The sequence below is a fragment of the Medicago truncatula genome, chromosome 8 (assembly GCF_003473485.1).
Source record: "Medicago truncatula cultivar Jemalong A17 chromosome 8, MtrunA17r5.0-ANR, whole genome shotgun sequence".
Classification (NCBI taxonomy): domain Eukaryota; kingdom Viridiplantae; phylum Streptophyta; class Magnoliopsida; order Fabales; family Fabaceae; genus Medicago; species Medicago truncatula.
In genome coordinates this window covers 30,575,132-30,598,177 of record NC_053049.1, presented here as the reverse complement: position 1 = coordinate 30,598,177, position 23,046 = coordinate 30,575,132, and the positions used below count along the sequence as shown (strand labels likewise).

General features: G+C 32.9%; 3 protein-coding genes across 3 annotated transcripts; 2 read left to right on the top strand and 1 right to left on the bottom strand.

Annotated features, from left to right (window-relative positions):
• Nucleotides 1-5,201: 5,201 nt before the first annotated feature.
• Nucleotides 5,202-9,260, top strand: LOC25501393 (mitochondrial carnitine/acylcarnitine carrier-like protein). The gene is made up of 3 exons (XM_013590595.3): nt 5,202-5,506; nt 7,340-7,731; nt 8,499-9,260. The coding sequence occupies exons 2-3, from the start codon at nt 7,340-7,342 to the stop codon at nt 8,998-9,000; spliced, it is 894 nt and encodes a 297-aa protein (XP_013446049.1). The 5' UTR covers nt 5,202-5,506; the 3' UTR covers nt 9,001-9,260.
• A 4,374-nt stretch (nt 9,261-13,634) lies between these two features.
• Nucleotides 13,635-14,339, bottom strand: LOC11430856 (protein HAIKU1). The gene has a single exon (XM_003628774.1). It carries the CDS (start codon nt 14,337-14,339, stop codon nt 13,635-13,637), a length of 705 nt encoding a protein of 234 aa, XP_003628822.1.
• Nucleotides 14,340-20,366: 6,027 nt separating this feature from the next.
• LOC11419511 (F-box/LRR-repeat protein fbxl-1) lies at nt 20,367-21,487 on the top strand. The gene is made up of 2 exons (XM_003628769.1): nt 20,367-20,434; nt 20,596-21,487. Exons 1-2 carry the CDS (start codon nt 20,367-20,369, stop codon nt 21,485-21,487), a joined length of 960 nt encoding a protein of 319 aa, XP_003628817.1.
• The last annotated feature ends 1,559 nt before the right edge of the window (nt 21,488-23,046 follow it).

Sequence of the window (23,046 nt, the reverse complement as noted above, 5' to 3'; positions counted from 1 at the left end):
TCACAAATTTGGGATTGAACAAATTGGGGGCAAGGGACTACACAACTTTACAAAATTGTAAATGCACACAAACTTTAGTAAAGTATATGAGTGTATATTGTTTGAGTTGAATTAGGTCAAACCAAAACTTGAATCATATAGGTACTTCGGTTTGAGCGAAGTAAAATAATCATTTAATATACCACTGGGCCGATTTGGCCATATCCACTAATTATAATTAATATTGTCCATTGGTAAACCATGTAACACCTGTTTTCCCAACATAAAAATTTCATAAAATCAATCAGAGTAAAACACCTTAAACGGAATGTTACACTTCTTTTCTTAAAAATCACAAATGGAATAATTAAATAATTATCCTTCAAATTTTCAACAACGTAATAATTAAAACTTTGCAGCGGAATTAATTCAACAACAATAAAAGCTTCAACAACATGTTCCAAAATTGATACATAAAGGAATGATAAACTTAGCAACAATTTCCCATCCCGTTACGTATCAGAGCCCTAAGACACTTGAGCCACCACTCCTACTAAACTTTATTAACTGCAAGTTACCCATACGAAGGGCAACATTTTCAAGCAGAAGGGGTGAGATTCACAATCAATAATAATAATATATAATTCTTCAAATGCATCTAACAACTTGAACTCCATTAATTATTGATAATAATTCTTTTAACGACCCCTAAACCATATCATGTACTCATCATATTAACAGTCATAACTTGATATCATAAACAACATCATAACAACATCATTTAACATCATGATCAACATGTTAATCGTAATCATATAACATCATACTCATAATTCATATACAACATGACAACTTCATTATTTCGTATTAACATTCTCCACCAAGCACCTTATTAACAACTCATGAATAGAGGACAACTTAACAACTATACGTAACATCATCAATTCATAATAGTAATTATTCATCAAACATTTCATTAGCAATTCATGAATAAAAGACAACTTATTAACTTATCATAACCATCATCAAGTACATTTAACAACTCATAGCTTAACATCATGTAATCATCATCACAACATTCATAATTATCATCACAACATACATAATCATCATCAACAACAACAAATCTCTCAAGAACAACGACAACTACAATTATCCAATATATGTATATATTTCATAATCAACAATATCATCAATAATAGATATCTAATTCATCAATTAAATCTAACACCCTGTCATATTAATAATTCATCAATATATAAATATATCATCATTAACAACATCAACATCCAATGGTAATAAAAACCAATAACTTCGACTCATGCAACAACTCGACACCACCGCTAAGACTCATGCAAGACATGACAACTCTACTAAGACTCCTCAACAAATGCAACTATGCATGTGGTACCATATCAGAGCCGAAGCCCTCACCGTTATAGAATGGTTAAAACATTCTTTTCATCAGGACATGAGTCCTCCCATTAACACCGCTTTGAACAACATAGTGTTCCACCGCTTTGAACGAAAAGGCGTTCCAGGACCGAGGTCCTCACCGTTTTTATGCTTATGCAACTGACCCACTTGTGTATATCTACATACAACTTCAACAAATGCATATGTATGTATGACTTATGACTCCACTTGTGTATATCTACATACAACTCAACAACATCAACGACAACCACTACCAATCAATGCATATATGTAAATATGACTTTACCTCGACAATCCAATTAATAATACTTCAACCTTTGAAAAGAATTCAGCAACATGTATAATTTATTTAAATATAAATATACATCACAGTTAACAATAATCCATCATAATTGATCCAACGATTCCAGAAAATACACAATTAATCATAATCATACTAATGCATCAAGTTCATTCAACATAGTACATGTTCACTTGGTTTCATACTCAATCATCTCCAAATTCACTAAACTCAACAACGGCAACATAGTACATGTTCACTTGGTTTCATACTCAATCATCTCCAAATTCACTAAACTTAACAACGACAACGTAGACAACGACGACTGTGCATAAATAATTATAACTTACTCCACAACTTGGTCAACATCTTACATCTTAGACCGACACATGCAGCTTAATCAATTTACAACAGCAACATATGCATCACATAAACATCTCATATAATCCACATAATGCATATACAAATATATCTCATTACTAACAACATCAAATCATATTATATCTGACTCACTCAACATCAACAGTACTATAATCAACCTCCATTCCTACCCCAAGGGTCAACTCACAACATGGGTTAAATACTTTTAAACACCTTAATTGCACTCATATTACTTCTAGTTTTGAGCTTTGGAATTATCCCATAAGTTTTGGATTAACTTGGAAATGGTTGTGCTGAATTTTCATAAGATTTCCCTAAGACCTACTTGAAGTATTTTCATCATAACTCCTAAACCAAAAATCATTTTAAAGTCACACCGAAGCCATTGGAAAGCTAACAAAATTATCTAAAACTTCCATGTTTACACCAAAGTCCAATTCAAAACAGAAACGTGTGAAAAAGACACAAGAACGCGAAATAAGAAATGCTGTCAAAAGGCACTTCGCTTAAGCGAACTACTTACAGTAGCTGTTCGCTTACAGCTCGCTTCCGGCTCGACAACAAATATAGATCACTCCACCATCATACAAATCTTCATCAATTCATCCAATCAATCATAATTTCAATCAATTTATGATCATAACAACAGTATAGATTAAATTTTCATTCTGAACATTACATTACAACAGAATTAACATGATCAATACCCATTCCCCTCAGAATCATCATCAAACCCTAATTCCCAATTCTTATTTTTCAAGAACAATTCTAATCAAACAATTTTCAGAAATCATATGTTATAATCATTGAAGGTTAGCCTCACCCTTACCTTAGTTTTGCAGAATGATTACACAGCACAATCGGTTCCTAAGCCCTCCTCTCTTGTTCTTGCTCTTCTTCTCCCTTTTCTCCCAAAAGCTAGTTTTCTTACGTTAAAACGTTCTGACTGTTTTTCTTTCTTTTTCTAACTCCCAAACTATAACTTCCCTATTTCATTAAACTCCTTTAATTTTTATTAAATCCTAATTAACTCCCTAATTTCTAAACTAATAATAGTTTCCACTTATTCTATTAAATAATGAAAATAACCATTTAATAAAATACACCACACCACAAAATCAACATAAATCATATAAAAGACTTTAAATCAACTAAAAATAATTAAATAACAATTAGGACGTTACAAACCATATGGAAAAAATACATTTCTCCACTCAACACACCATAAGCGATTTCCCATGCATATCAATCTACCTAACTATCCTATATCCTAACTATATATATACATGTAATACATAATGGAACCATATCAGCTTGGTTGTTTAACACTATCAGCCGTTTCAAATTCACATATCCATCTTGAAACCTTGCTTGCATACCACTGCTTAACTGATATATATCTCACCAAATACACGTTGATCTTTTTTTATGTGGTTATTTTGTACTTAACATGTTGATGTTTGGTTACATAACAGGTCCTTCGATGAATAATCATGTTTGTGAGATTGACAAGGTTGTCGACAAGCTGTGTTTGAAAATCAGCTTCATCCTTTAGTGAAGAAAAAAAAAGAACCATTAATCCTCTCAACACAAACTTCAAAATGTTTTTGTACGTAATGTGCATTTTGTTTCTGTGACTTTTACTTGCATAGATGCTAAAATATGAAGGTCGATATGAGCAGATTCTGGACAGGGCGGCCACACTATCTATGTACATTGATTGGCAATTAAGAAGAAATTAGATTGCCAATGTAGTTTTCAAGTGTCTTTTGGGTTTTGTTTCCTGCTGTTTTCATTTAGTTATTTTGGCCTTCTTGGGGATCTTTTTGGCTTGATGTTTTAGATTTTGGCAATTATCAATGTAGTGAAGCATCAATTTTTGTTATTAGCTATATAGAATATTATTTTAAGCATCCAGTATTGGTGATCACATGATGCTTAAGTTAAATTCGTTATCAATGAATTTAAGTTATAAGTCAATTGTTTACTTTGTTTAGAGATCGAATATTGTCTAAATTGCCTTTGTGATTGCAAACACGGACTAAATTGCCTTTATCAATGAAGTGATTTATTAGTTCATTAAGATATGTTATTAGTGCCACATTGGTTAGTTGTGATTGTTCATGGTAGGCAAATGTATTTGCTGTTCAATTTTCTAAGTGAGTGTGCTAATACGTGGAAATTAGTAGAAGAAGTTGAAGTGATTGATTTCGACTGATGATTTTACAGTGGCAATCATTAACGTTTTAGTTTTGACTGATGATTTTAAAAATAATGGTAAAAAATAGTTTTAATTCTTTATAAATAATTAGACTGATATTTATTCAATTTTGGGTCAGACGGCTGTTTGCTTCCCAAGGGCATTAATTTACGCTGTAGACAAAAACATAGTTTGGTGAAAGATCTGTTAGCCTTCCTCTCAATGATTATTGATAGACTTATTGCATTAATTAAATCTTCGTTAGGTGGTAATTCTCTTACTTAGGTTCATTGTTTATTCCTTTAAAAAAAAAGGTTCATTGTTTATATTTAAAAGGATACTCCCACCGGTCACTATTATGAGTAAAATTTTATTTTTTAGATACATTGAATAATGAATGTACCCAGTCTATAATAAAGACTAGATACATTGATTATTCAATGCACTTATAAAGTGGAGTTTTACTTATGATAATGATCAAAATGAGTATTAGTTACCGATGTGCATACAGATGAAGGGCTGAAGATACTGATAACTAACAAAGATGACGAGGATATGGATGAGACGTCTAACGTAGTCTACGAAGAAGTATTTCAAAATGTTTGATATGAATAAATCTAATATACGTTGTTTTGAGAATCTCAAAAAATTCATCGTGTCATATATAATATTGGCTACATGAAACTATTGAATAACTTGGATTTCTCAATATTCAATTTAATCAGCATGCAATTATATACGAATTCATTCAGTCTAAGACCCGTGCGGCGCACATGTCAGCAATCTAGTTAAGGCAATTTCTAATCAATAAATTATTTTGATTAAAAAAAAAAAAACTAAATTACTTAACCAAACCCAAACAAGCTACACCAAAAAAAAAAAAAAACACACCCAAACAAAAAAAAAAAGTAGTCACTTTTCGATCCATGCTGAAAAAGGAGTGAGTGTGGCTTAGAGCTTCCTTTTGTACCTCTGATTCCCAATCTTCCCTTTTCGAACCAATCCATCCATTTCTTACTACATTTCAACCACATCTCTCCTTTGTCCTCATCTCAATCATCTTGTGGCTCTCTCTCTCATATTCAATTACCCTTTTTCTTTCATTTCATTGTCTTTAGATTCTTCCACGTCACTATAACCCATCTCTTACACTCTGCCTTGTGGGATTTTGCTCATTTTCCACCTTTCATTGATCCATTGATTCTTTTGGATTCTGTTGCTACAGCTCGGTAAGATTCTAGCTTTACCTCCAAGTTATTAGGAATAATGTGTATTCTTCTGATTCTATTGTTTGAATCAAAATTAGTGCTTTAAGTTTCATTCATGGTTTTGAATTGTGACCCTTAACCAGAATTTGCCTGCTATATCCTATAATATCAGTATCATTGCTCGGTGTCACTTTTGTAATGCAATTGTTTTAGTGTACGAAGCACAGTGGCAGACACGAACGCCAGACACCATACTGACACGACACTAACACATAGAAACTCGTAGTAATTTATAAAAATGAAAAATATTGAATATAATCACATGTGTTAGTATTATGTTGGCATCAAATTCTGACACATGTCAGACACTAGCGCTTTGATCTGAAGTGTCGGTGCTATGTAAACAATGGCGGAGGCAGGGGTTTAAGAACCCTTTAACTTAGAAAAATGAAAATATACCCTTATATATTTTGCATTTTGAGCCTCTTGAATATTTCTTTTACATTACTAATCCAAAAGGCTGAAGAACTCAAGAGTTTGAACCCCTAAGCTAGAGATTGGCTCCGCCATTGTCTACAGGTTTTAGTTATTTTCAAGACGTTGTCTTTTGTCGTGTCTGTGTATATGTGTGGTGCTTTGTGAGTGATCCAGGGTTATTAAATAGATCATGATTGCTATATCGGCCGTGCCAAGAAGTTTTTGATGTCGCTGTAATTGCAATGTGACTCTAGTTGAGGCTGTGTATAGTTTCATTTTAGTGCAATTTGTAGCAATATCAAGGATTGCAACCGCAATTTTACACCTCTTTCTTTCTTTTCGAATACACAATTTTAAACCTTGGATTGAATTAAAAGTCAACTATTATTTTCTCAGTTTTTATCCTTTGTAAATAGGCTATAGAGGGGTATTTATTTTGATTGTGCTTAAAATAAGACATCTTGCTTTGCTTGAGCAATTGTATGTCAAACAATCTTTCACTGTTTTCGTAATCTAAAACAAAACAAAAGAGGATGGAAGGTTGAGTATTATCTTGTTTGACGTATTAAAATCTGAACCAGGAATTACTTATCAAACTTTCAAATTCTTTTTTGCTACTGATTCTTTTCCGGTGTCATACTTGTATATGGACTATGATGTACCTTGTATATCTATGAACTGAGAATCTTATCCTTCTTAATATATGTTCTGGTAAAACAAACTTTGATTTAATCATTATTGAGCCCCCTTAAATTTGTTTTAGACAACAAAATTGGATATGTGATAAAGCAAAAGACTTCGGCTTGTCATTAAAACTTCATCGAGCTATGCTACGGAAAAACTGAAGCAGTAGTATGCCCCCTGCTAAGTTATTAATAATTTCAGTTTCAATACTTTACCATGTGAAGTTTGGCTTTCTTTTTAGCACTATTTGTTCCCTGAAAAGATATGTCTTGAATATAAAAAAAAATGAAATTTTCGATAAGAAAACAAAGACACCAAGTTTCGAAAAAAGTAAGAATTCCGTCAGAACTAAAGCTTAGTCTAAAGATGTTTGTTCTGATCTTGTGTAATTTTTAAAGGGAAGCTTTCTCAAGGATCATAATTCATACATTTCGTGTAATAGTAATCTGACTCATTGTTTTCAAATAGCCGTGGTATATCGTGGCAGGATTTTAACGAACCCGTATTGTTCCAGATGCGATTTAGTACACAGTGTTGTCAAATAATGGCCATTACAGCGTTATTGCATTGTAACGTAGCAAAATTTAATCAAACTGCTATTTTGCACGTTCTGCGGTTGACAATACTGATTTGACTTCTCATATTTGATTATCCTAATCCTTTGATTCCCTCTTTGGAAATTATATTTTATAGATGGGAGACGTGGCTAAGGACCTAGCAGCCGGTACCGTTGGAGGGGCTGCGCAATTGATAGTTGGACATCCCTTTGACACCATCAAGGTCAAGCTCCAAAGCCAACCTACACCACTCCCTGGTCAGCCTCCCAGGTATTCTGGTGCATTTGATGCCGTCAGGCAGACGTTAGCGGCCGAAGGTCCAGGGGGTTTGTACAAAGGTATGGGCGCCCCGCTTGCTACGGTTGCAGCCTTCAATGCTGTCCTGTTTACAGTTAGGGGACAAATGGAATCATTAGTGAGGTCCCATCCTGGTGCTCCCCTCACAGTGAATCAACAGTTTGTCTGTGGAGCTGGAGCTGGTGTCGCTGTTTCCTTTCTTGCTTGTCCAACTGAATTAATCAAATGCAGGTAGGTCAGCTGTTCTAATTTTCTTCCTTTTCTTTCAATCAATTTGTATAGATTTTTAACATTCTTTATTCTCTTCCCTTTATTAAATTTTCATTGATTTTGATCTCTTTAGGAAAGAATTTAACTTTTTAGTTTTTATTTGTTTCTCTATAAACCATCCTCTCATAGTTGACATAAACCAGATTGTCATAAGATTGGTTATCAGTATCTTCCGATAAATATGAGGCGTATTTTGATTTGATTAAAAATTGAACCCCAATCGATACAAATCCTCAGCGTCTATCTATTTTGCACATGTATTTCGTCTTGAATCCCTAATGAATCTTACCTAAACTTAGTGTACTCGTCCACTTTTTTATTTTAATTTGAATAGTCAGTCACTTTTCTTTTGTCATTTGATTCAAAACTTAATTCTTGAATTACTTTGAAATTCATACATGATATATCAGCTCATGATTTTGCTACGTCACTTGTTTTTTTTTTTTTTTTACGTAAAATATCTTATTTCAATCAGTAATGTATCATATGATTCATAATAAGATTCAATTCACGTTTCAGAAAATAGTTCTTCCAACTCACAACATAAAACTTGATTTGATAACCATGGTCATAAGAATAAACCGAATGAATTCAGCAGTAGATTAGTCATATGATTAGCTATTGCTTATGATTTTTCATATATTATTTAAACACGGGTACTCTCTCTGATACTCAAACTATGTATCGACTTTGTACTTAATTTTTGGTTTCATTATGAATATCATTAGGTTGCAAGCACAAAGTGCGCTTGCTGGCACTGGAACAGCAGCTGTGACTGTTAAATATGGAGGACCAATGGATGTGGCCCGACAAGTTCTCCGATCAGAGGGGGGCGTGAGAGGTCTTTTCAAAGGCTTGCTTCCCACAATGGGACGCGAGATACCTGGAAATGCGATAATGTTTGGTGTATATGAAGCATTAAAGCAACAGTTCGCAGGCGGGACAGATACCTCTGGCCTAAGCCAAGGTTATCTGATTGTTGCTGGAGGCTTGGCCGGTGCTTCTTTCTGGGGCATCGTTTACCCAACCGATGTTATTAAAAGTGTGCTTCAAGTAGATGATTATAAGAACCCTAAGTATTCTGGTTCATTTGATGCTTTCAGAAAGATTAAAGCCACTGAGGGATTCAAAGGCCTATACAAGGGTTTTGGTCCTGCAATGGGCAGAAGTGTTCCTGCAAATGCAGCATGCTTCTTGGCATATGAGATGACAAGATCAGCTTTAGGATGATAAATTATTATGGTAAAACTTAATATCAATTTTTCATGGTTCTTATTATCCAAAAACAAAAACAAAATCTCATGTTTCTTTCTACTTTTGTTCCCAAAACTTTTGCATTCCATTAATTACCATGTCCATATGGCCACACATGCTTGTCGTTTGTTATTGCTTGAACCAACATAGTCATTCTTTAACCAGTAGTAATACATACATCCTTTTATTATTGATTTCTATCTTAACAAAATATGTAATATAGTAGTCATTTTATATATGCTAAACTGTGCCTCTTTCATTAGGTTTGAGTATTTTTAAATAATTTTTACTATTGAATTTTATTTTATTTTTATTATTCCATTCATGGAATGTGTCATATGATCCATGCAGTCCAGATTTAGATTGGAGTTTGGACCATGATAAGTGCCTCCTACAAGCTCAACTGGTTTTGAAGATCAACATATTTTTGAGTTAAGAGACAAGAAGAAATAAATATTAATCTAATTAATTAATAACATTTCATTAAAAAAAATCAGTCCACAGATCCTCACAAACAACTTTATTAATATTTTTTTACTCGCATATTGATAATTTATAAGTATTCAAAAAAATTTCATCAGAAAGTCTTCAATATTTAAAATCAATATACAATTTTATAATAAAAAATTTGCTTATTTATTTTTTAATTATAGTTTCTAAAGACAACATATCAATTAACCTTTTGTGGAACAATTCTTTACTAGTTATTGCATGCTTCTCTTCTTCAATGCAAGAACCTTTCGATCTCAGGAATTGGTTGAACAAAATCATCAAGACTTCGGATTCTTCGCATTCAAAGAATTAGAGAATCCAAAAGTAACAAAATAAGAGAAAAATTTCAGTCTAACCGATACTAAAAAGTTGATTAATATTGCTAACTCCCCAGCAACGGCGTTAAAAACTTTATAGGTTTCCGCAAGTGTACGGCTCTATCTAGTAGTAAAAATATCGATCCACAAGAAGTTGAAGTAATTACCAATCTAATTCTCAGTTTTGTTTAGCTGAAAAAGAATAAGTTTTTTAGAGTAATGTTTGTTTGGTTCAAAATTCAGATTTAATAAGTGTCATGGGATTGTTTTTCCATCGTAATGCTAAATTCTAAACATTCAATTGGTCTGTCATGTTTCCTCTAAGAATACATGAACATATCTCAACAATAATCACGTCTATTCTCATGGTTGATCATTGAAACTCTTTGAGTACAACCTTTATTGTCCCAAAAACAATCAAACCAATCTTTGCAGATTTTTTGACAGACTTGTTTAATCTCATTTGTTCCAATCTCAAATGAGACTAGAAAAACTCTTGATCCTTCGTTTGATATTTGATTCGATAACAATATTAAACTTCACCGTTCGGTCCTTCGTTAATATTATATATCAAATTTAAAGACAATGAGAATAGATTAGAAAACAATTTCATATAAAATAGAGTCTAAACTTGGTTTGAATAGGATTCAATCAATAGATTATTTCAACAATCCTAAAAGTAGAAAAGTATATTCACTCATCATCATTGTAGACAAGGGATTAAAGTAAAGAGACATGAAAATAGAAGCATAAAAATCAATGACCGGAAATGTAAAGTGCTGGAAAATAAAGTGCTAGAAAATAACATTGTCAGTAGATTTTCCAAACCTTTGATAGCTTTTACATTTTTTTTTAATATTAACACAAATAAAAACAAGTTTTTTTTTGTCAAGGACCCTGATGAATTTGTGCTTTGAAAAGTCTCCGTTGATTGTTCTTTGAAATCTGAAATTCTAGCACACAGTAGACAAATATCCTATAAGATGTCAGGGACATCAGGAATGTCTTATGCGATGTCTTGGACACTTAATTATCACAACATAACACAATAAACAATAATAAAGTAAAGTGTAGGAAAGAAAGAACACAAAATATTTGGTAACATAGTTCGGTGCAACGCCACCTACGTTTGGAGGCATCCATACAAAGAAAGTAAATTCACTATAATTGTTTTAGTTCAAAGTCCTATGTTAACAACCTCCAGTTCACCGCCTTCTCACCTAAACGCTACCCATAAATTTCTATTTAAGACTCTCCTAGATATGAGATCTCATTTTACTTTCTCTCAATCACACAACGCGTGATTTCAACAATGATTACAATTAGGCATGACAACAAAACTCATACCCGCGGGTTACCCGCCCGAACCAAACCCAATTTGACGGGTTTTCCCCGTTTTGACTGGGTTTGGGTATGGGTATGGGTTTTCCCCGATTTCAAAACACGGGTATGGGACGAGTAACGGGTATATAGGTACCCACCCCGAACCCATACTCATATCCGTCCCAAATGTAAAAAATTATTTTATGTTGATATGTCATGTTATTTTGTTTGATAATTGTCATGTTAATAAAAACTATCATTGATATTTAAAGGATCAATTAAATCATTACGTCTAACAAATGTTAAAGTGAGCACATTGGTGGATAATGTATTACAACGTTACTCTTGGGGATGCAAAAAAAACTTCTATTTTTTATTAAAATAAATTATTCGATATGGGGATGAGGATGAGGATGAGGATGTGATTCAATTTCTCATCCCTATTGGATATGGGTAGGGTAACGGGTAAGTATATGAGAATCGCGTATGGGGACGAGGAAGGTAAAATCCATCCCCACCCCGCCCCATTGCCATGCCTGATTACAATCAAATAGAAGAGACACTCCAATAAACCAAAACCTACTCTTGCTAGAAGCACTAGAGCGGTTTACAAATACAACTCAACTAAACAGTCAAGTTCAATGCATCAAAGTGATACAAAGAGAGGCTCACAAATAACAAGGACATACACGAAACCCTAAATGACTCTTTTCTCAAAAATTACAGCTTCGATAGTCTTCACAAGGTTTTAGTCTTCCTTTATATAGCCAGAGAATGCATGGGCTTGTTCTTCACTCGGGCTAAACAATACAGCTGATCCAATAGAGTCTTCAACTACAATCTTCTAGAAGCAAATATAATGTTTCCTAAAATGTTTAGAACATTAAAACACGGTAATGCACAAACCGACATAGGAAACTTCTAGAAACACACGCCTCTAGGAGCACAAGTTATGTGAATCATATCTTCAATCAAATCTTCAGAAATCTCACGTAAAAACCAAATCTTTAAAGAACGTGAAATAAAGGATAACACCTTGAGACAAGATGTCGTACTTACATGTCTAGGACATCTGATCCAACATCTTGCTAGAACTTCTTGTTTTAACAAAATGCAGCCAACACAATATCAAAACCCAACAAAACCTATTAGGGTCACTTGTTCCAAATCTTGGGTTTGTCTGGATCTGGTCTCAGTGATTGGGTTCTAAGCTCTTGTTGAGCTATTGTTTCTTAATCCAAAGTGTCTCTGATGTTTTGAACTGGTAGACTAGAATGAAAGCGGCTAGGAATGGTCGTGAGTTTGTTGTTGTTTTGGTAGTAGATTGTAGGTGTTTAGATTCGTTACCGTGTTGGTGAACAGACTCACTCGACGTAATCAAAATCTAGATCCAGTGTTTATCAAGCCACACACCTATATTTTGTTTTTTTGCAATTTGATTTCGCATTTGGTTACGGGTGTGCTGGATTGTACTAGTAGTGCGTGACTGATTGCTCTAGATTGAGATATGTGCTTCTGTATACCCTTCATAGTTGTTTTGTTTTAGTCATTTAGGTTTTTTTTTCTTCTTTTGTTTATATTCCGTCCATTCTTATGTGTTTTATATTTAAGATGTTACATATCCATCTGCACCCTATTTAATTAAAAAGAAAGGCCCTGAATCTTCATAAAGTAGATAGATATGTTGGCACTAGGCCAACCTCAAGCTCAATCAGCTAGATCTACCCGACCAAATTTTATTTAAACTAAGCGGGAAAAGAAAAGATTCAATTAATTATGGTTTTTTTTTTTACTGTATATCCCATGTTAAAATGTGGTATAATCGGCCCGACTCATAGTCCCAAACTCGTTTTGAAAATCTACATATGGGTAGCTTTCTAGTTGGATCTCTAAAATATGGGCAAATGATATATAAGCTTTCTAGTTGGATATCTAAAATATGGGCAAATGATATATAAAATTTGTAGTTCCAAATAAATTTTAGGGGCAAAATATGAATGAAAAAAATACGAAGGAAGAGTCGCAATCCTCTATAAACTTATATGGTCTAGAAACACTAATTCATGTGGTACAATGGATGATTTGAAGTTTAACCAACGATCCAATATCTAAGTCGAGTTAAAGAATAGTCTGAATATTTATCTGACTTTTTTATTTTTCTGCTTAAAAAATTTACTTTCTTGCATTTGGTAACCAAGAGTCTTAGATACCCTGCGTTTTTAAAATAAAAAATTGGAGAAGGGAAATTATTATTAATAAAGGTGGTACCAATGACCATATTACAATTATCTCTAATGAGATTTGAACTCTATTTCTTAAAGTTAAAAAAGTCAAACTTGTACACTCAAATCATCTATGAAAAACAGAGGTTTTTTATCAAGGTTTGATACATTCATGAGTGTATATGTAATGCTTTTACAACTCTTGAAGTGTTTGACTCTAAGTCTATCGAGTGTAATACAACCTTGAAATTTGATATTAGATAAACATTTGAGGGCAATAATTTGGTTGAGGTTGAAATTGGTTTCCCCCTAAAGTACCATAATCCAACATTGAATTCTGAAAGCTTCTCATGTAGGCAGAGATGGGTGACTCAGCAAAAGTCTCAACACTGGTAACCATTTGTGTTTCAATAGGATAATGTTGTGTAGAATCAACATTCACATTATTCAGTACTTGTGTTTGAGGAGGGTAAGGTTGAAATTGGTTACATCTTGAAGTGTTTTGGTTCATCGTTGAGTCTTGAAAATTTCTCATGAAAGCAGAGATTGGAGACTCAAGAAAATTGTTACATGACATGTCAACAAGGGGAGGATCGATAATAGGCTTCAAAGGTTCAGACAGTGGATTGTAAGAAACTTGTGGAGGAGCTACAAACGTTGGAGCTGAAACGTGAATCGGAACTAGTGGCCTTGCAATGGACAATGGTGGAGGCCTAATCTTATCCAACCTTGTAGTCTCAACCATAGATTTTAATTCGTTGGATTGTTTTCCGGTAACATGCTGAATAAAACTCTTGAAATCATCTTTGTGAATGTGGTAAACTTTTGGCTTAAGATAATTATGTTTACCACTAGTTATACCAATATTAATGGCATGTTGTAAATGACTGTTTCTTATGTTCTTATTTCCCATTTTGTTGACACCGAATTTCTTATTCCAATGGTTTTTTGACTTTTCCATTTTCTATAACCACAAAAAAAAAAAAAAAAAACCTCAGATACCCCTTGTGTTATATAATTATACCAGTAACACCTAAAAAACACCAAGAATCCAAAACATAACACTACAATTTACACAAATAAACTCAAATAAAAAATAACCGAAATCAAATTCTAAACTTTATATAGTTTTAAAAGGTTCTTTTGAATTACAATACTCGACCCCCTAATCAAAAGAACATGATTATATAGTTTTAAAAGCAAAGAAAAAAAAACCAAAAGATGAATTGAAAAAAAGATTGAAATTTTTTCAAAATAAATAAGTAAACGATTGAACCTTGACTCAAGGGTTTAGAAAACAGAGAAAAGTATTGATGGGAGAAGAAAACCATGTGATATTTTATAGGCTTTTTGTGATGAGTCAGCAATGCCAAAGGGAAATGAATTAGAAGGGTTTATAAGTAAAAAATAGTTAATGTGATTTGTTCAATGTTTATGATTACTATTACTATATTAATATATTATTAAATGAGTAAAAAATGTATTAAATGGTATATATGTTAACTAATTTTCATATTTTAATTATTTTTTGTCTTTTACATTTTATTACCCAATTAAAAAATTATATACTTTTATATTTTTTGTTTTATTTTGTCTTTTATAATTTATTTCCTTAACAAATATTTGACTAAATTCATTGTCTTTTCATTCTATTATTAAGTATTATCTTCTTTTTTTACCTGTTGTTTCAAAGTTATTTGCACATATCAACAAAATTAATAAATTCTGATACTTTTGAACTATTTTGTCTTTTTCTTATAAAACATTTAAATATTTATTAGTTATTTTTCATATTTATCTCCCTAATAAATACTTAAGGATATTATTGAGAAACAAAATTAATCTTACATTGAACATCGCAAAATGACAAATAAATAAGAATAAAGAATTTCTACAAAATCGACAAGTAAAAAGTAACTTTAGGGAACTAGTGAAGTGAATATTTGACCATGAAATGAATAAAGAGTGTTATTTTTTCCACCCTATGTCTTTCCTCGCGCGCCCTATTTTTTTCTAAAATTACCCTCGGAGCATTCCGGATTATATAATCGGGAATGATGTTTTTTTTTGTTTTTTTTTTTGATAGATAGACGAAATGGCAAAGCCATTATAAACTCACACACACAAGTGGAGGTACCGGGGTTCGAACCCCGGTCATGGCATCCGGTCTAACAATTTCGGCATTTTGCCAGTTGAGCTAGGACTTCTGGATTGATGTTTTCTTTTGTTAAAGGGTGAAAAAATGAGTAACGGATTTTTCCGGATTTTGTAATCCGGAAACTTCAAAAAATAGGGCGCGTTACATGATGTTTCCGGATTACATAATCAGGAAACCCCCTAAACACCATTTTTCAAGGTAAAACAGTTCGGATTATATAATCCGAACTGTATCAGCACAAATTCTAAACATGTTTGTAACATGGATAGTCATTTTAGAGACAATATTAATCTTCCTAACTCTCATCCTTCTGTTTTGGGTCATTGTTACCTGTTCTTAGTTAAAAATTGGGTTTTCGGACTACTTGATCAGATTGCTCCGAAACTTCCCCATAAAATCAGAAAAAATTCAAGGACCATGACTCTCACTTCTTACGGGACTCCACCCCTCCAAATCCAAAATTTCATCGTTTAGACCCATTTTTAATTTTTTTTTAATTTTTCATATTATCAGAAAAATTCGAAAAAATTTGCATTAGTTTTATTTGATTTTTAGAATTTTTGTGTGTTATTTTTATGATTTTATTTGACAGGTTTTTAGCATTTTTTACTTAGTTTTGTTGTTGTTTTTAAAAGCAAAACTCAAAACTTCTGAAATGTGAGAGAGTCTGATTGCTGATTATACATAAGAATTGTCTGGATTATAAAATCTGAAATAGTAAACATGAATCCAGATTTTAAAATCCGGAATGCACAAGGGTATTTTTGGAAATTTTACAGTGCGCGAGAGAAGGCCATAGGGTGGGAAAAGTAATAGTCATGAATAAATGTTGGTGTAAGCCCTAAAGGACAATACATTTTATGTTTTAACTTAGAAATTGTTGAAGGTGAGAAAAAGAGGGGGTTTGAATTGTGTTTGCTTTTTCTGAAAATCGATTTAAGTGTTTAAACAAAATAGAGCATCTCACGATCCGAGGTTAGTTCAGTCTCTTGTGCTTTCAAGGAATCTTTCACTATAATCACGGAAGATTACAATTATTTAGACATATAAGGCTAAGATTACCTTGCTTCACAAAGGAGGACTTTTCCAATTAGAGTTTACAAATAAATTTATTATTTATTTATTTATTTATTTTAACTCCATCAATGACTATTTCGACAAAGGGAGTTCACAATGAGTGACTACTTTATAGTTATATTGAAGGACCGAAAGATCACAAATCGATAAGAGCATCTTCAATGAGAAGTCATTTACTTAATAAGGACCTCAACCTATTACGAACTTCCATTGAGAAATGAAAAAATTGGGTATCTATTAGTTATTGACTCTCTCTTCACCAACTAAAGAGCCCCACAATTAAAATAAGAAAGTAGATAAAATCGTCTCACCATCTTAAATTCATATGATTCTTGCTTTTCTCGTTTTCTTTTTATTTATTTTATAAATGAATGTATTAAAGTACACATTAGTGAACATATTTAAAGGCTCTTTTTAGTTTACTATCATTGAAGTTATTAAGTCCTTGATAGATACTTTTATTTAAAAAAATATAAATAAATGATGTGTACATGTGAGATCCATTTAAAGACCATTTGCTACCATTATGCATGCTCTAAGGTTGCGTACAATACACAAAATGATGGGACACCCTCTCGAACTCTACACATGCATGAATTTTAGTACATTGTATTATTTTATATTTAAATACTAAGACCATCCACAATGAGATGGTCTCTCATGTTTAAGACCCGGTACCTATTAGGGGTACTAGGTACCTCAATTAAAACACAAATAATTTTGGTAACTAATGAGCACAAGGTCTCCAATAGGTACCCTCTCGCTCCAGAGTTCAGGTATGCTCCATTTAGGCAAGGCTCCATTTAGTCCATTTACGTCATGGATGTGAGACATGCGGCAAAAAAAATCTAACGACTAAGATTTAAAATTAGAAACAAATATTTTATTTAACAAAAAAAAAATCAGAATCTTCCTCCTCTGCTCGACCTTCTCTACCCATTGTAACATCCCAGACGACTTTAAGCATTGTCGACTGACCCTACAAACCAACACGAGTCTTTTCAGCATGTTTTGTCCTCACTCGCACACTTACCGGGAAACTTCCCGGTACCTCACCCATCCCAAATTGCTCCAAGTCAAGCACGCTTAACTGTGGAGTTCTTATGAAATGAGCTACCGAAAAGAAGATGCATCTTGTTGATATAGGTAGTACCAAACAATTCTTATAATCCTTCCTTCAACCATGCAGTCCCATACCTGCACGGCCTCAGGAACCCTCTCATTCCGGTGTGATTCGGTTCCTCTAGAAGCTGTCAGGAGCCGCTCATTGTCGTGCCTTGTGCACCAGCGACCACTCCCCGTCCTCGTCAGCCTTGGGTGTTACATGCCGCTCCTCTTACTCTCATCACCGTAATATATACTTTCTCGTTCCAATTCATGGAGGTTGCTATTGTTATGTGTGAAATTCTAGCGCATTTGTTTTAATATGTTATGTCAGATGTTTTAACGTATGCAATGTTTCGTTCAATGTTTCAACATCACGAAATAAACAGAAATAAAAACAAGAAAATAAATGACAGGAAAGTAAAGAACACAGTGAGTTTGTTGACCCAGTTCGATGATAAATGACAGGAAGGAAATCCACTAGTGTAGTCCTTATTCTATAGCTCTCAACAAACTCCACATTTACACCAAAGACATAGGACCTACCCGTATAGACTTCATCCTAGGAACTCCTAGATCTGAGATCCCATCTCACTATCCTAAAGGTCAGTCACAGCCCCTGTGACCTATCAGACCTGAACACAAAGTTGAAGTTACCTTCAAACACAAACAACTAACACCTTGTTTCACAACTTCAGTGTAGTACACAAGAGTATCAAACTCACACAGTCCTAAACAAGTATCACAAACGATACAAGAAAGGATCACAATATAGGTTCTAAACTTGCATCACAAATGATAAAAGAATAGAACACATGTAGACTCAAAATCCTAAAAATCTAACCTTTTTAGTATGCCAGCTTGAATGATCAATTAGGTCTTGAAGTCTCCCTTATATACTGAAGCAGCTTGGGCTAAATACTTAGTTGGCTTCAACACAAAGCAGATCGGTTCAGCTAATCTGCAAAACAAGAATCAGAAACAAATATGGAAAGTCCTAAAATGTCGGAACATCTTTAGGATCGTTCCAACCAATAACAAATATTTCATAAAATATAAAATCTACTTTAGAAATATTCCACAGTTGATTCTGTATAGATATGCGCGTTGCTTTGTCAATAAGATAAGGAAATATTGTTTCCTTAAACAATAAAGAGCGTGCGTACAAGTAGGCATGAACCCAGGCACACTGAATCGTGTCAGGATGTTGGAACATCTTATCCAACATCTTACAGAAATGCCTAAACACATGTTGGAACATTGGTTCCAACTTACACAATCAAGGATATTTGTTTCAGCAATAATGCAGCCACTACAAATACTCAACAATGTGCCAATAATTTCAATTTATTTTCTTGTTCTGCATCGCCATATCAAAACCTAAAATTTAATATAGGGTCTTGTTAACCAGTGCCCTGGGGGCACTAGTTAAGGTGCTAAAAGTATAAAGAAAAGTCAAATTTTAAATTAAAATGAACACTTTTTTAACTTTCAAAAAGTAGAATACATAATTTTCAAGATAATATTTTCTTTTCTAATTCTTTAACAAATGCTTCGGGGCACTCGTTAACATTTTCCTTTAATATAATAAATTCTCAATTGGAATCTTAGTTATTTGTGTAACTAATTCCAAATTCAATTTTAACTCATCACTTTTGTATAGATTTACAAAATCACAATTCTTAGAGTTAATTAAGTTTTTGGTCCCTATAAATATATGCAGTTTTGTTTTTAGTCCCTATAAAAATATATCACACTTTTTAGTCCCTACAAAATTTTTCGTTATTGTTTTTAGTCTCTATTAAATTAAAATTTGTTTAATTATTCTTAAACTTCTAAATTTTTGAAAGATTTTTACAAACATGTTCATAACATCGTAAGACACTCTTTTATAAAATCTTTTAGTTTTTTAACATGTAATGAATTAAATATGAATTTTTCTAAAAGCCAAAATTTCAAAATTAAATTAATTAAAATTTGGACCTAATAAGAAAAATTTTAGTTACTTTTTTGCAGAGAAACTTTGTATAATGTTCAAAATAAGTATGTAAAAAATTTAAAAGTTTAAGTACAATTAAGCAAATTTTAAATTTACAAGGACTAAAAGTATGTGTTGGTCCCTAATTTGTTTAATTATACTTGAACTTTTATATTTTTAAATGATTTTTAACAGACATGTTAAAAACATTATAATAATCTCTTTTATAAAAAATTAGAATTTTTTAACATGTAATGAATTAAATATAATATTTTTAAAACGCCAAAAATTCAAGATAAAACTAACGAAAATTTGGACCTAAAAATAAAATTTTGAGCTAACTTATTGCAATAGAACGTTTTATAATGTTTTAAATAAGTATGTAAAAAATCATTAAAAAATTTTAAATTTTAATTTAACAGGGACTAAAAACACTAACGAAAAATTTTGTAGGGACTAAAATGTGTGATTTATTTTTATAAGGATTAAAAATAAAACTGTAAATATTTATAGGGACCAAAAATTTAATTAACCCCAATTTTTATGACGGAAACATCACACAAACACCTCATTTTCTTGAAAAAACAAAGACAGTGAGGTTTCAAAGTGTCCAAAATTTTAAAAAGCCATAATATCTTGACCAATAACCGTAAGAACAACAATGGATTGATATGTTATGGTGGCGGCAAGACGATGATGAGAGGGAAACAGATGATGAAGTGGAAGTGCGAGGAAGAAGGTTATTTTTATTTTTAATTAAATAAATACTTGTTTTTTTAATTTTAAATCTAAGCCCTTAGATGTTTTTTTTTCCACATGTCTTACATCCACAACATATTAAATCTAAGTCTTTAGATGTTTTTCTTTTTTGCCACATGTGTCACATGAAATAAATGGCAGCGTCCTCGTACTTATCTCTCATTATTTCCCTTTGTTGGAAGTCCTCGACCTCAGTTACCCTTTACACTGCTACCATGGTGCTGTAGAGCTTTCACATTTAAAAAAACTCCGCAAGGTTAATTTCTCTGGTCATTCCGACATCAATGACAAATCGCTTCTCCATTTGTTCAAAAGTTGTAAGGTTCTCGAAGAGGCTATCATGTTGCACTGTTTTGACATAACCTTTGATGGAATTGCTAAAGCTCTGCGCGAGAGACCAACCTTGAGGTCTTTATCATTTTCCAAAACTAATGGACCAGTAAAGGTGAGGTATGAGTCAGCTTACACTACTTCACATTTCATTTCCTCCTTGAGTTTGAAATGCTTAGCTTCTCTTGATTTATTGTCTTCGAATATCTCGGATGAGTTGCTCTCCTCTATTGCCACCGAACGTCTACCTTTGACGAGGCTTGTTCTCCAATATTGCATCGGCATTGTTCAAGTTTTAGGGATATGCTGTAACATTAGACATTTGAACTTATCCAAGTGTTCAATGGTGAAACTAGAAATGAACTTTGAAGTTCCCAAATTGGAGGTGTTGAACTTGTCATATACAAATGTTGATGATGAAGCACTTTATATGATCTCAAAGAGTTGTTGTGGGCTTTTGAAATTGTCACTTGAAAATTGTAATGATTTCACAAAGAAGGGAGTGAACCATGTGGTAGAAAACTGCACTCAACTGAGAAAGATTAGTTTGGATGGTTGTCATAAAGTACATGCTAATATTGTTTCTTCGATGGTATCTTCAAGGCCATCGTTGAGACAGATAACAGCTCCTCCAACTCGTACGGGTGCCTTTAGTGCGAGAAAGGTGAAATACTTCTTGCGTCAAGGATGCCTTGTTTGCTAGCATTGTTGAAGTCTTCTGCTGAAGTTTGAGCTCTGAAATGTAAGATGTTTTTCATCTTTAGATGTTCTCCTAATAAATTATTCTCATTTAAGAAAAATGTCAACTTACACATGTGTATTCGCTTCTGTTCATGGTAATTGGCTAAGTATAGGTGTAAGATTTGAATTTGTATCTAACACTTCTGTTTTCTTAGCTTTGTCTTGAATTGTGTTACTTGGAAAAGATTCTGGTGTCATAGTTATTGTAGCCCTTTGTTTGTGGCAGTAAGGGTTTTGCATTCTTGCTATATCACACTTTTTTCTGAGTATCCATGGGCATATCAACTTTCAAGAACCAACTTTATTTATTTCTTTTTGGATATAAAACACACAATCGTCAACCTCTATTCTTTTTCTCCTGATTTTTAACTTCCTTAATAGCAATTTCTCAAATATTGATAAGGAAATCAATGGTTGCATACATAAACTGTGTTTCCTTGAAAACAAACCAAACAAAATATATTGTTCTCTTCCAATTACATTACGTAATTATATTGCCTTTGAGGATGTCTTTTTATTGTTTTCGATGTTTCTTCAGTAAGAAGTTGTGGAGAGTATTAATTATAAATTTTCTATTCCATTTTCTGGAAGCCCAAAACCAAAATGTTAGGTTGGTCAGCTATTGTACAAGGGAAAATTCATATTCAATAACCTAAAACAAAAGGACCTTTGAAAATTAGATATCAATGCATTTAATCACTTTCTCATATCAGTTTTGGATTCTGTGCAGTCACGAGACCACACATTCTCACATTTAGTTAATTTACACTTTCAGATTAATCATTTAGTTACAACTTTCTCTTGAAATCAGTGATTTGTGTGAAATCTAATCGTGTAAGTTCACATACTGTGTGAATGTGCGATAACTTGCAGAAAAATCATTTCTTTCGATTAAGGATAATATATGTGACAATTTTAGATTTTCTGTGAACACCTGCAAAAAATGATTGTTTTTTTTTCTTTTTCTTTTTCTTTATATAGTTTGATAAGTATGCCAGTATGTGGAGATAGAGTTTGAGCCTTAGTTGGAAGTGGTAGTTGGAACTTGGAAGTGTTCTTGAAATATTTAGTACAGGATTTCTTGAAATATGTATGTTAACAACAAGCCAATACTGTCATATGCCCTATGGTGTAAGCGTAGCAGGGATTGAATACCCATTCTAACCATATGGTTTCATTGTAAATATGGTAACAATTGGGGAAAAAACATGGGGTTTCATTGTTTTACTACTTCTTTGCAGCACTTGAGTCAAGTCATTCAAATCCTCTTGGATAACAAGTTGGTTGCAAACCGAAAGAAATGCTATTTTGTCCGGTCGGTGGAATATTTGGGACACATCATTTCTCATGGAGTGGCTATGGATCCGGCTACAATCAAATGTGTTCTACAATGGCCGGTACGATTTAAGTGTGGAGCTCAAGAGCAAGTAGCATTTGAGGGTCTGAAGCACAAGGGAACAGCATCACCTGTTTTAGCTCTTTATTATTTTAGCCAAGAGTTCTACATTGAGAGTGATGCAT